Below are 13,899 nucleotides of genomic sequence, written 5' to 3'. Positions count from 1 at the left end.
TGGTCTGAGCGCGGTCTGTTTATCGTGTTTCTTAGATCACGTCAAATTATCTTACTCAATCACTATTTAATCGCCAACCCGCAGTCGAAGAGTTTAGCAAAACAAGCTCCCGATCTGAAAAGTGTTCCTTACTTAGTTGCATGACATATACTGATTTTTATTTACTACTTTAACTATGAATGAAAAACAATTCTAAGAACTTAACGATACTTCATCTATCTACATATGTGTATATCTTAGACTTTCTCACTCCATCAGCTTATACACGTCTTCCGGAGTAGTGATAAACAGTTTCGGAGATATAACATACCCTTGACGTACTCCGCGCTGCAGTGCAATAGGTTCAGTGGAAAGATCTATTAAGAGCTTGCTCTATAATCCATCCCGGCCCATCTTAACTCATTTGTAATGCTATACGAAAAAAGTTGTAATTTAAAAAATAATGTCTCCAAGCAGTAGTTTGTTACTAATTAAAAGTCAATAAATAATACGAGTAAAACCGGACGCATGTCATCACGTTCCCTTCGCATATTTATAACAATATCGAATTACAATTTATTACTGTCCCCTCCGTGTTACCGTTTCCATGTATCTTGTAATCGTGCGTACTTTATGTCGTTTGAATATTAATTACTGGGACGGATTGAGATTAATTTTATTTGTATTTATTATGTTTATTTTAATACATTTCATCGCATGAAAGAAGACTGAGCCAATATTTATTACGGATGGATGGTGGATATATTTTGATATACATTTTGCATGACTGTATTATTACGTACATGACAAACATTTGTATTGGCCATACAGGTGTTTGTCGTGGTCTGGGTGTTTGTGCAGTTCTTGTGGGTCTCCCCACCGTGCCTCGGAGAGCACGTTAAGCTGTCGGTCCCGGTTGTTATCATGTACACCTGATAGCGATCGTTACTCCTATGAGTACTATACTCATACTATTATGGAATATATCCGCCAACCCGCATTGGAGCAGCGTGATGGATTAAGCTCTGATCCTTCTCTTACATGGGATAAGAGGCCTATGCCCAGTAGTGGGATATTACAGGTTGAAGCGTATTATTATGTATATTTTTAAAGTGGTATAGTCAGGTGAGCTGTCTTTACACTAGCCACGACTTGTGATTTTACTCACATAACTTTCGATCAATAAAATTCAAGATAGTTTCTTTATGGTATAATCTTTAGCTAATTTAGTACTAAGTTTCAGAACAAAACTTAGTAGCTAATGAGAGCAATCATTCTTATAAAAAAAATATTTATAATAAAATTATATGAACTCGTAAGATAAACAAATCCAGTTTTTTTTATTAATTTAACAGTTTAAATAATCCAGACAAAATATTTTACGAAATCGTCGCTTCCAAGATTTTGACTCGTCCTAAACTTATTCATCTCAAGGATTATTATCAATTTTGATTAAAATGATTGATTTGTCTTTTTGTTATTAATTTGCAAGATTTAGAAAATAATTATATGTATGTGTTATCGATAGTTACGAAATTTGTGTAGTTGAAGTTGGCCATTGTGTGTATAATCGTAAGTTTTTGAAGTTAAACTTATTTAGAACCTTTTACTTTTTAGAAGTTTAACTTCTCCCTTCTGTAAATTACACACACGTACACACATTTTTTATATTATTATTAATTAATAAAATCTATAAAATAATCGGTTTACATTCAAAGAATATTAAAAATAACATGATGCAAATTGATGTTCCTAATATTATTAAGTCATAGTTGTGTCCGTCATTTTCGACGGGACGACAAAAAAGACGTAGTGTAACAACGACAACACATCAACACTATCTTTTAGAGTTATTGTACTAACCGTCCTGAGCGAGAGTTATATAAATAAATTGGATATATCGTGACAGTACTAATTTCAATACGGCATGTTTTATGTTACTGATATTTCTGTCCTTTTATTCGAATGCATTAACACCTTGTTACAAATAAATTAAACCTCGATGGCGATGTTTTTAAGATTTCTCACAGGTAGGCGAGCCAATTTGTAAAACGATTGATAAGGTTTAAGAATATCGCTGAAAGACTGTGCTACGGCTTTGATAAACACATACAAAAATATGTAATATCTTCGTAATAATCTGGTGCAAATATTTATGAAATGTCCATATTTTTATGGTGAATCAGTAGCTACAGTATGATGTATAAAAAGACTGCTTTAGACCATACGACTGAAGTACAACTTCTTTACTTGCTTCTACAATAATATACGAAAAGTAACTCTCTCTCTTTAAATCTCCACTAACTTATATCTTCCTCTCAACTTCCGTTCGCCTCGCCCGATCACACTTTTCGTAACGCTTTCGTCACGCATTCAGCGGCTTACTCCCCAAGTCAAGCGTGCGTAAAGAAGTTTTACTTCAAAAATAAAATTATATTAATAATAATTATTTAAGAAATCTGTCAAATACATTACGAGAACTTTAATAAAACTAATAATAATATATTTATCAAAAAAAATAAAATAGTTATAACAGTCGGCTGTTACCTGTAGCACAAGCATTAACACACCACAGGAACAGATGACCGTGTGTGTATGTTATGTGATATTTCATCATCATCATCATCATCATCACATCATCACTACAGCCTATCGCTGTCCACTGGTGGACATAGGCCTCCACAAGTTCGCACCAAAAATCGCGTGAACTTATGTGTGTTGCCCATAGTCACCACGCTGGGCAGGCGGGGTGGTGACCGCAGGGCTGGCTTTGTCGCACCGAAGATGCGTGATATTTATTTATTATTTATGTATAATTTGACAATTCAAAGCGACTGCAATATTGTTATTGATACTGGAATAATAATATACTTTTAAATAAGACTATTTAAACACTAAGAGAATCATACCTATCCTTTAAACGAATAAAACGTTTAGTAAAGAATATGTATATTAACAAAGTAAATAACTTAATGTTAACTGTACTGAGAATTAACAATTATGTTTCTAAACGTTTGAACGCCTGTAGAATTGTTTACGAACATTTACTTGTCGACCGTTAACGCGACAATGTTTGTCTGGCACGATATTCTATAACGGGGAATTTTACTATGTTCTATGTTATCTAAACCGCGAAGACTAACTTCGTGTACTCTCCAACATACGTGACTTTGGCGAAAGCATCTGTATTCTGAACTGGTGAAATCTATCCAAATGTAATAACTTAATGAATTAAACCTATTATACGTTATGTGTGTAGTTTGCTGTTAACACTAATGCTTAAATAAGACAACTGTTAAGAAAATACCTTGGATAGGGGATAGTTCTTAAGCTATTGTGTTCCTTGTCAATTCTTCACAGCATTTACACTCAGAATCTATGATAGTTTCATATTAATTGCTTATTGAAACGTTCCTTACGGCAGGCTTCACATTTGGCTGGGCGAGTGAACTGAAAAAAATGTGATACTAAAACCGTAAGAAAAATATATAACGGAAGTGACGTAATATCAGTCACACGACTGTATAATATGGCGTTTGTAAAACTGAAATATTACTAGTATACTTTTTAAAATTATTTATGTAATTTTTTTTTATGTCACTAGGTTGGCAAAGAAGCGTACGGCTCACCTGATAGTAAGTGATTACCGTAGCTTATAGACACCTGCAACACCAGAAGCATCGCAAGCGCGTTGCCGACCCAATCCCCAATCCTCCCAGGAGATCTGGTCACCTTACTCATCAACAGGAACACAATACTGCTTGAAAACACTATTATTTTGCTGTGATCTTCTGTAAGGTCGAGGTACTACCCCAGTCGGGCTGCTCCATAATTTGAGCAGGAAATTCCTGGTGTGCCCTACCTCAGTTAAAAAGTTTATACTGTCGACAGAAATAAATAAAGCCATATGTTTTTTTTTAAATCACTTAATAGTTTGAATTATTATTATTATTATTTTGTTTGATTTATTTTATTTTACGGTATTCGTTATTTTCTAAAATACTAAATTTCCTAAATACTTTTATGTACTTAATTAAAAAAAAAAAACAATAAACAAAATTAAAAAAATCAAGAACTAGAAAATATATATAAAAATTCAACATTTTTTTTTTAAATTGTGTTGCTTCTATATTATCCGAAGGAACTTTGTTCCTACCTGGTGTCTCATGACACCACATAATTTTTATTTTATTGTACATGTTTTAAAATGACTTTAATAGGCTACGCGAAACATTCCAGTTTTCAAATGACCTTAATAGACCGCGTCAAATATCCCAGTATTCCGCAATTCTCATCCAGGGTGGATGTTTGGTGCGAATTTTTGGAAGCCTATGTCCAGCAGTACACTAACTACCATAGGCTGAAGAGAGAAGAGATATTCAAAGTCCATTCTGGTTAGCGATCTCGGGGCTGTTTTTTACACTGAGCATATATGTGTATTTGTGAAAATATTTATTTGATTTGCCCAATATGTCTTGGAGAGTATGAAAAACCTTGAGATCTTTGAGACCTAATAGCGATCACTAACAACAATGGTAGACAAATTATCTATCGACATGTAACTAAGCAGCGTGGTGAATTGAATTCCAACCTTCTCCTATACAGAGAACAGTACTTTACTTAGCAATGGTACAAAGAAAAAGAGATTGCAGTCTTTTTCACTTCATTTTAGTAAAGTCAATTATTGAGAAAATCGCTCAAATTGTCCGGAAGTAACTTACAAAAATCTCTTTTAATACAGTGTTTCAATTTCATTTCAGTCTTGATACGATACCAATTTAAAATCAATTTATTTCGAAATTTTATTATTAATCTCTAGCGAAGTGAATCTAGAGTCGGGTTCATAACACGGGCGGTGTCGCGGGAAACATCTTGTAATATTAACTCCTGCCGTGTAATAACAGAAGCTATTGCAGCGCTAATAAATTATATGCGTCAAAGAATAATATTAAAATAGACGTGACGGTTAATTTTGTTTGCTTTAGTTTTATTACTTAATATTATTTGATAGCTTGTATAGATACAAGACGGTCCCGGCTTCTGTAGCAGCTTAGCAATATACGTTTTTGAGTAAATTATACGATCGACTTTTCGGAATTATAAAAATAACCATATTCAAGTATTAAGAAAAAGCCGTGAGGATATATGATTTATGCACGCGTGCTTCGAGGGAAATTTCGAGTCAAGTTTCATCATCGTTTATATCATCGACGAGAAAAGTCTTTTGATAAAAAGGCTTTTCTCGTCCGCATAAATCCCACGTAGTGAGAGGATTTTAACAGAATATTAAAGTACAAATAAGGAAGTATTTTCACTGCCTTGCTATGTTTTTCACTGAAAAATTGTAACAAGTCGATAGTTCAATTTTAGGCCAGTACTTAATCCATAATTATATTGCCTTATTTACTTTGAAAATCGCCAGGAAAAGCCACTAATTCAAACAAACATTAAAAATCCCCGATTTGAAAGCTAGTGGGTTGGTTATTGTATAACGCTAGTATATACTAACTTCATACTTTATAAAAGATCCCTCGTAGTTTTTTTTCACTGCTGCTGAAAAGATAACGCATTGGTAGCTCGATTAGTTTCAATTTAACGTGTTCCACTAGGCATATTGATCGATAAATTGCATATCTCCGTTACATAATCTATGTCACAATCCTGATCGTACGCACAAATTGATTTTATAGGTTCCGTATTATTAATATCTACATGGGAGGCGTCAATTTATTCGCGTTTAATTGGACGCAAATGTTCCACGGCTTTGTAGGGAATAGCCTATAACCTATCCCACGGTTTGTTATTAATATTTGATAACTTTTCTTTTAATCTGAAACTGGATATCTATTGTGAATACATCAATTTATCTTTTCGATAATTTGTAACCACTATTAGTTATTTCTGATGCTATCCTATCCTGATCTATCCTATGTGCCATATAGGATCGATGTACCTAGACGTTGTTTTTTTGTACTCATTTATTTTTTATAATCTGTCATAAGTAGATACAAAACTAATATTACGCATGTTAAAATCTTCAAACCACAGTACTATTAGTATTATAAGTCGTCACAAAATAAGAGGCCCGTGTGGACATTTGACAAATACCCTAGAAGTAATTTGATACGAAACTATAAAATAATTATTAAAAACACAAAGTTTTTCTCCTTCTTTTGCTATCTTAAGGCAGTATCTAACTTGAGCTAATATATCACGATAAAAATTCAATAAGTCATGTAAACATATCCGCAGGCCTAATTTAATGCAATGAAAATTAATTTTTATTTCATCATTCGAATTTATCAATTTTCTTTTTGTGTTTCACCGTGATCGCCTAAAGGCGTAAGAATTAGAAATATTTCATTACAATTTATTGTTATTTGATCAAATACCTATTTCTGTTTATAACTGAACATTAATTATGAATGTTCACAAATCAATTCGGTAACAATATTGATTTTTTGTTTTATAACGAACTAAACAATTTTTTTAAGAATTGTTCTCAATCTTAAATGAATAGTTCAAGTTTTAAATTTTTAATTTGTTTGTACTTTATTGTACACCACAAATTCACTACAAGCAAAGCTTAAACATAGTTACATATAATGAAGTACAAATACTATATATAAACCATTCAATATATAACCACTCAACCAACCATAAACAATATAAATAAAACCTCAAGTATGATGATATATCCTATGAACTATAATATCACATAGCTCTGTTAAAGTGATCGTTTGGAGTCCGTCAGCGGAAAAGGTAACAAATTGACGTACAGTGATGTTCTAGCACAATACTATGTGAATGAAAATAATTCACACCACTTTGTTCCCTTGAAACAGGAACATCGACACTTGAGGCTCGATGATGTATAGAAATGAATTTTAGGACGCTGGTCTAAGTTACTAGAGATCGGTATGAATCTTTTAGGAAACGATAATTTGTAAACTAAAAAAAAAGATATTATTTTGGATGTATATATTGGATAGTTGTTTTATCAAACAAGTAAGATTGTACAAACTTTTTGAAATCAAAATAAAACAATGTGAATTGCTTCGCTTCTATTTAAAATATTTTTCGATTTCATGCGTGGTTGAATTGGTTGAGTTGGGTGGAAATTGGATCAGTTGTTACCAGAGACTATTAATTTAAAACAAAAAAAAAGTGTGAACTGTTTTTTTTTACGTTTTTACGTTATGTAAGTTGTATTTCAGTCGTGTGGTCTAACCAAAAAACCTAACTCTCTCTCTTTCTATCTTCAATAACTTACATCACCCTCTCAACTTCTTCTCCTCTCGCCCGATCACACTTTTCGTATTCACCAGCTTACTCCATAAGTCAAGCGTGCGTAAAAAAGTTTTACTCCAAAAGTCATTTTTATTATGAATACTACATATATAGAACTATGAGTATGTACAGATATAGATTTCAATACGATGACGTTATTGCTGTCAGCATGATATCATAACTCTTGCGTTTAAAACGCCTATCACCACAGTGTTCGTCAATATTTTAATTCCTGATGCAGGATGTTCTCCTTGCTAAAAAAAATACTGAACCTGTGAATCACGTTACATTATCCCGTAATTGACTACTTATTATATATGATTATTACCCGCTATGCGCTTATAACTTAAACACCTTAAACAAAGATCAATGGCATACCAGTGTGGAATGTTTTTCTTCCATTGGAGCTCACTTCAGTAAAAACTTCTAATTAAGGAGATACACTGACATTACAAGACAGAACCGATATATAAGATCGTTTAATTCATACACCACGTTTCAACTTGGTGGTTAAATTCAATCCACGTCAGCTATAAAACTTATATTATCTTTATGATTTTTATTACAGCGAAATATTTTAAAATGTGGCTCTATTTGTTTGCTGTGTTTTGTTGATCGTGATGATACGAGAATTTAGTATCTTCATATCTATTTTTTTACCGACTTCAAAAAAGGAGGAGGTTACTCAATTCGACCGTATATATATTTATATACATATATTTTTTTTAATGTATGTGGTATAACGTTTATGAACCGATTTTGATAATTCTTTTTTTTAAACTTTTACTGAGTGTACCGCTTTTGATGATTTTTAATTTGATTTGTAAAAAGACAAAAAATGATTTTTTGTCTTTTATAATATAGTGTGGATTATTATCCATTGCGTATAAGAATATTTACAATTCGAATCGGTTTATTTCACTGCCCTGTTAAGTGTTGATCGGAATTATGAACCATTCTTTCACAGCACATATTTTTCTATTAAAAACTAATGTGTTCTCTCTCAATAAATAATGTTCGTCGCGCTGGAAGTATATTTTATAGAAAATTACCGATGTATATTTACGATTATTTAATCGGTGCCATTAATGTCTCAGATATTGATTACGATTTATTACTCTTTTAACTTTGTAAGTGGTAATAGTTCGGCTGTAAATAGTCTCAAACGTTCATAGTTTTGATCGCGTTATTAGTATAAATAAATTTAAATAACCCTTTCTAATGGTTAAGCGAATTTCGCTCATTATAATGAAACAGCTTTTTTGTATTTTATGGCGGTTTATTAAGTTTTTCAGATATAGTCGAGCATCTAAAAAACTTAATAAACCGCGGTAAAATCCGAAAAAATTGTTTTCATTAAATAAATCTGGTTAAATTAATATAGTTTTCATTAAAAAGAAAATTTGGCTTAATAATAATATTTGACGTAGAATTACATAAATGATAAAAATGTGTGGATTTATTGACGTATTCTCTACCTGTGTCTATGTTTCCAGAAAACTATAACCTGGGGATCTTTAAGTCGCGAGTGAATAGGTTACTTCTAGGTAAGTGTGCTCCATCTTAGACCGCATTTTCACTTATCATCAGGTGAAATAGTGGTCAAATGCGAGCCTATCATTGTATATATATAAAAAAATACGTTAGCTTTTAGTTAAACAAAGAATTGCTTGAGAACTGGCTGATGTCGCCCTATTGTACATATAGCACATATATGTTATGTGTACTATAGTGCGACACAGGCCAATTAAGTATTTCTCGTCTCAAAAAAAATCTTATCAAATCGATGTCAATCTTTCGTCGTTGGATCTAAATCAAGTTAACGTCGCTTTATTTGAGGCAATAGTTTATTCAGAAATCGTCTACAACTTGTTTATTGTTCTTTTATCAAAAAAGCCATTATACATACCCTCCATAAAACTATTTAATTTATGCCATCGTTTATACGAACATATATCACCGTATACCGATAAATAAAGCCCGTGGACAGTTAAATTGCTCTGCTTCCGTACAACGCGTTGTATTAAAATGTCTCCAATCATTATTTTCGTTATTTACAATCTTATTTCTATTACCTTAAAATAAAAATTCGCTTGAACTGAAAAAAAAATCATAAAAATCGATATCTAGAATTTCATATTCAATTCTATTCCCAGCGATTAAGACAGAATTTTTATCCTCTTCTTACTCGAAATGCGATCTCAAGCAAGAATCAACTTTAGATCGATAGATTTAAGTTTGATTTCAGATTGTCTGGTAATTTGACGGTTTGCTACAATTATTTAGTGGCATGGTAAGATAACTAACGAGGTAACAGAGCGCTCTACGGGAACCCTTGGAAATGTCTCTTAAACGCAACTCCTAAAGGGTGCACCGACAAATTGTTCCATTGAATGGTTTATGCTACGTCTAAATGGAGGTAAGCAATTATTGGAACAGCTCCTTACTTTGGTATTCGTTTAATGAACATTGTTTTCTAAGTTTCCTTTAGAGAATCGGTGAATAGCTTGAGATAATGTTGGCACAATGATTTGTTTCTCATTCACGTTTGTATTCCCTCTAAAATGTGTTCCTCTTACAGATATCTTGGTTTATATATGTGTGTTCGTTGTTAAGTACAGTAATCGTGTCATGATTTGCTACACGCGTATGTGATATTGATTGCTTTACTGTTCCTTAGTCAACTGTTTTGTGCATCAGTACTATTAAAATAAAACCTGGATTGATTCTTATTTGTTAGGTTATGTTTATCTTTGAATTCGAAATAAAATATTTAACTCACTTCAGCCTGTCGCAGTCCACTGCTGGACAAAGCCACAAGCTCGCGCCAAAAATGGCGTGAACTCATTTGTACGCCCAGCGTTGGTGACAATGGGCAACACGTCCATAGTCACCACGCTGGCTAGGCGGGTTGGTGACCACAGGGCTTAAATTAAGAATTTTAAATAGTTAAGTTTGTAGGAAGGTTAAATTTCTAAGATACTATTCAAGGAATAAAACAAATATATATAATATAACCTACAGGTAACAAAATACGAAAAAAATATATATTTATATGGCTTGATAACAAAAAAAAAATGAACTTAAGATCGGCAATTTTAGTATACACGATTATTGACAGAAGATAAATAATTGCTCTTAAAAATTCATGTCCGAACAGGATTTCACGTCAGAGGTGCGTAATTAAAATCGTGAGATAATGTAAATGGAAAACATATAAATGTGACTTTATTGATACTGGAATTGACATTTGCCAAATTGAGTTTTACGCCGAAATGGGATGGCTGGATGAGATTGTCTTGCATAAGTATTGAGAGAATCGATTTAATTATTTCCGCAAGAGAATGATTTAATTTCGGATATTAAATTTAAAAATTAACATAAAGATTGATCGAATGGAACTCGAAACCATCGTTTTGTACTTTTATTAAGTTTGGGTACGTTTTTGAAGCTCGCTTTGACACAAAGGACACAAATTCATTAATTTAAATAATATGTTGTTTATTACTTTTTATTTCTAAAAATTCGGACACCGCGTTGGCGCAATGGTTACAGCCATGAATTGTACCTGTTGCGTTGGCGGTTGCGGGTTCGATCCCCGCTTATAACAAACATTTTTATTGGCCATACAGGTGTTTGCCGTGGTCTGGGTGTTTGTGCAGTCCTTGTGGGTCTCCCCACCGTGCCTCGAAGAGCACGTTAAGCCGTCGGTCCCGGTTGTTATCATGTACACCTGATAGCGATCGTTACTCGTAGTAGGGAATATATCCGCCAACCCGCATTGGAGCAGCGTGGTGGATTAAGCTCTGATCCTTCTCCTACATGGGGAAAGAGGCCTATGCCCGGCAGTCGGAAATTACAGACTGAAGCGATTTCTAAAAATAAAAAATAAAATGAACGGAAGTTTTTTTGTATATAATGATGTCCTGAAAATTTTCGTCAAGATTTGCATAATTCTTTATAGTATCACAAAATAAATTTTATAAAAAAATGTTGGTAATTTTCTTACTTGTTTTTTGACATTTGACGACGCATTGGCGCAGCGGTCACAGTACTGACTGTTGCGCTGGCGGTCGCGGGTTCGATACCCGCTCACGACAGATACTTGTATTGGCCATATAGACATTTGTCGTGGTTTGGGCGTCTGGACCCCTGACACAGGAGAAAATCCTACTGGGGGCCGTTGAGTGTGGAGCGTTGATTTATTATTTATTATAATGCAATATTTATGTGTTGGCGAAGTCAGCTTACATCTTTAGATGTACAGTATCACACGTCTGCCGACTTGAATACACAGACGGAATTCAGAGTGAAATGGTTCCGTTGATATCATTTGGTTTCAAATTCTAAAAATAATACCATTTATATAGTAATGTTATGAGCATACTAATGACGGCACTTTCAATGAATTACGTTCAGCGGTATATTTGACAATCTCGGTACTGGTATATATCTATATATATAATAACGAAAGGTCACTCACTCATCACGAAATCTCCGAGACTATAATATCTACAAATTTGAAATTTAGCAGGTAGGCTCCTTATAGGACGTAGGCATCCGCTAAGAACGGATTTTACGAAACTCGATCCCTAAGGGGGTAAAACGGGGGTTAGAAGTTTGTATGAAAGTCCTATGTTTCTGAAGTAAGAGACACGAAATTTAAAATATATGCTCTATACATGGTGAGGAGGTGTCCAAATGATGTATCGTAATCTATATATATAAAAGAGAAAGGTCACTGACTGAATCATCACGAGAACTCAAAAACATTAAAAAAATTGGCAGGGACGTAGATTATAGTTTAATATTACGTGGTATTAATCACAAAATTTATATATACAAAGGGTTGAATTACATCTTTTTTTGTTAAGACTAAACATCCTATGAGTATAATCTGTGTTAAGGATGATCAGCTGTCCTTCCCGATAGTATAATAAATAATACAGATAATAAGCTAAAAAGTAAATAATAAGATCGATCAAACACAATGAAACAATACTATTTTCATCATAATTGTGTATTGCGAATAAAACTTTACGTAAACAAATAATTAAATAAGATTCAATTTGTAAAGCAATTAATTTAAATCAAAATATAAAAATATAATCATAAACTTTATTATCAAAATGACGTTTCGATTAAAAAATCATTAAAAAGTTATAAAAGATTTCGTTCGATTGTTAAAAAAATATATACGAGTATTATCATTGTAAAACACTTATCTTTTTTAAGTGTTTATTTTATTATTTTATGTTATAATTATCGTATCGTATATAAAATTTTTTTTTTCTGCTTCCGGCTGTCAAGTGGCCAACTTCATTTTAAACTTGTTCGTCATTTTAATTTATAAACATTAGTTTTATTCGTGTCATTATAACATTTGTTGTGTTCTGGTGAGAGATAAAGATTGTTGGAACGCAGGGGTAAATATATGAACAATATACTTGCTCAATATTTTACATAAATAATTACGAAAGATCATCGCATTGGAGGTTTATTTGCCAACTACCCACATATTTTAACAACAACCGAAAGAAACGAACTTTGACTTTTGCTGTCATCCAACGTCAAGTACGACCATAGATATTAGTGTTGCCAGTCTGCTAGCGGGAAAACCGCCACAATGGAGGGACAATTTAAATTGCTTTTTGACCAGATGAAAATTGAGATGGATAAACAAACAAATATAATATTTGAAAAAATTAACTGTCAGCTAGAACCATTAATAGAAGAAAATAAAATTATGAAAAGTAAAATTGAGATGTTGGAAAGGAAAATAGAATATTTTGAAAAGGAAAAGAAGAAGAATAATATTCTTGTTTTCGGTATAGAAGAAAAAGAAAAATCTACATTGGAATTATTTCAAATAATGCAGGGCACTATCGAATCTGAATTAAATATTGCTCTGGAGCCAAATGATGTATCAAAGGTTCATCGCATCGGGGTCAGTAAAAAAAATAAAATACGCCCTGTACTAGTTTCTTTTACAAATATTTGGAAGAGAAAAGAGATACTAAAGCAGAAAAGGAACTTAAAGGAGGTTTATGTCACGGAAGATTTTCCGAAGGAAATACTGGAAAGACGAAGAGAATTGCAACCAAAGCTTAAAGAAGAACGGGCGAAGGGAAACTTTGCATATATCAAATATGATCAGTTGATAGTCAAGGAAGGAAACATAAATAAAGAAAAAAGGAAAAGAGAACAATCTACGTCTCCAGAAAATTATAACTGTGCAAAGAAACTAGTGAGCGACACTCCGTCAATAAAAGAAAACATGGTAAATTCATTCAAGATAACAGGAAATAGATTAAATTCACTGTCTCAAGAAATGCCCAATCAAAATAAGTAGCAACAATGCACTAGTAACCGGAAGCAGAACAACCCCAACCCGGCTGGTCCCCGTGGGGTTGTTAGACCACCACCCCCTAGAAATACGTCCTTCAGCATAAACGAGAAGAACAAAATTTATCTTGCAACTTTAAACGTCAGAACACTAATGGAAGACCACAGATTAGAAGAATTAGAATACGCTCTCAAATCAATAAACTGGGATATTATTGGATTATGCGAAGTTAGAAGATCAGGAGAAGAAATAAGAGAATATAACGAATATATTTTCTATTACAA

General features: G+C 32.9%; 1 protein-coding gene across 1 annotated transcript; it reads left to right on the top strand.

Moving 5' to 3' along the window:
* The first annotated feature begins 12,586 nt into the window (after positions 1-12,586).
* Positions 12,587-13,686, top strand: LOC123659644. Its single transcript, XM_045594844.1, has 2 exons — positions 12,587-12,969; positions 13,288-13,686. Exons 1-2 carry the CDS (start codon positions 12,896-12,898, stop codon positions 13,619-13,621), a joined length of 408 nt encoding a protein of 135 aa, XP_045450800.1. The 5' UTR covers positions 12,587-12,895; the 3' UTR covers positions 13,622-13,686.
* The last annotated feature ends 213 nt before the right edge of the window (positions 13,687-13,899 follow it).

This window comes from Melitaea cinxia, chromosome 14 (genome assembly GCF_905220565.1).
Source record: "Melitaea cinxia chromosome 14, ilMelCinx1.1, whole genome shotgun sequence".
NCBI classification, from domain to species: domain Eukaryota; kingdom Metazoa; phylum Arthropoda; class Insecta; order Lepidoptera; family Nymphalidae; genus Melitaea; species Melitaea cinxia.
Note: the sequence above shows the minus strand (reverse complement) of the source record. Positions and strands in the feature narration are given on the sequence as shown.

What these genes read in the sequence shown, in the direction of transcription:
- LOC123659644 (XM_045594844.1), top strand. Translation starts at nt 12,896, where the DNA reads ATGGAGGGACAATTTAAATTGCTTTTTGACCAGATGAAAATTGAGATG. An exon ending in CAAACAAATATAATATTTGA is followed by an intron (nt 12,970 to 13,287) that starts AAAAATTAACTG and finishes AAAAGAGATACT; the next exon opens with AAAGCAGAAAAGGAACTTAA.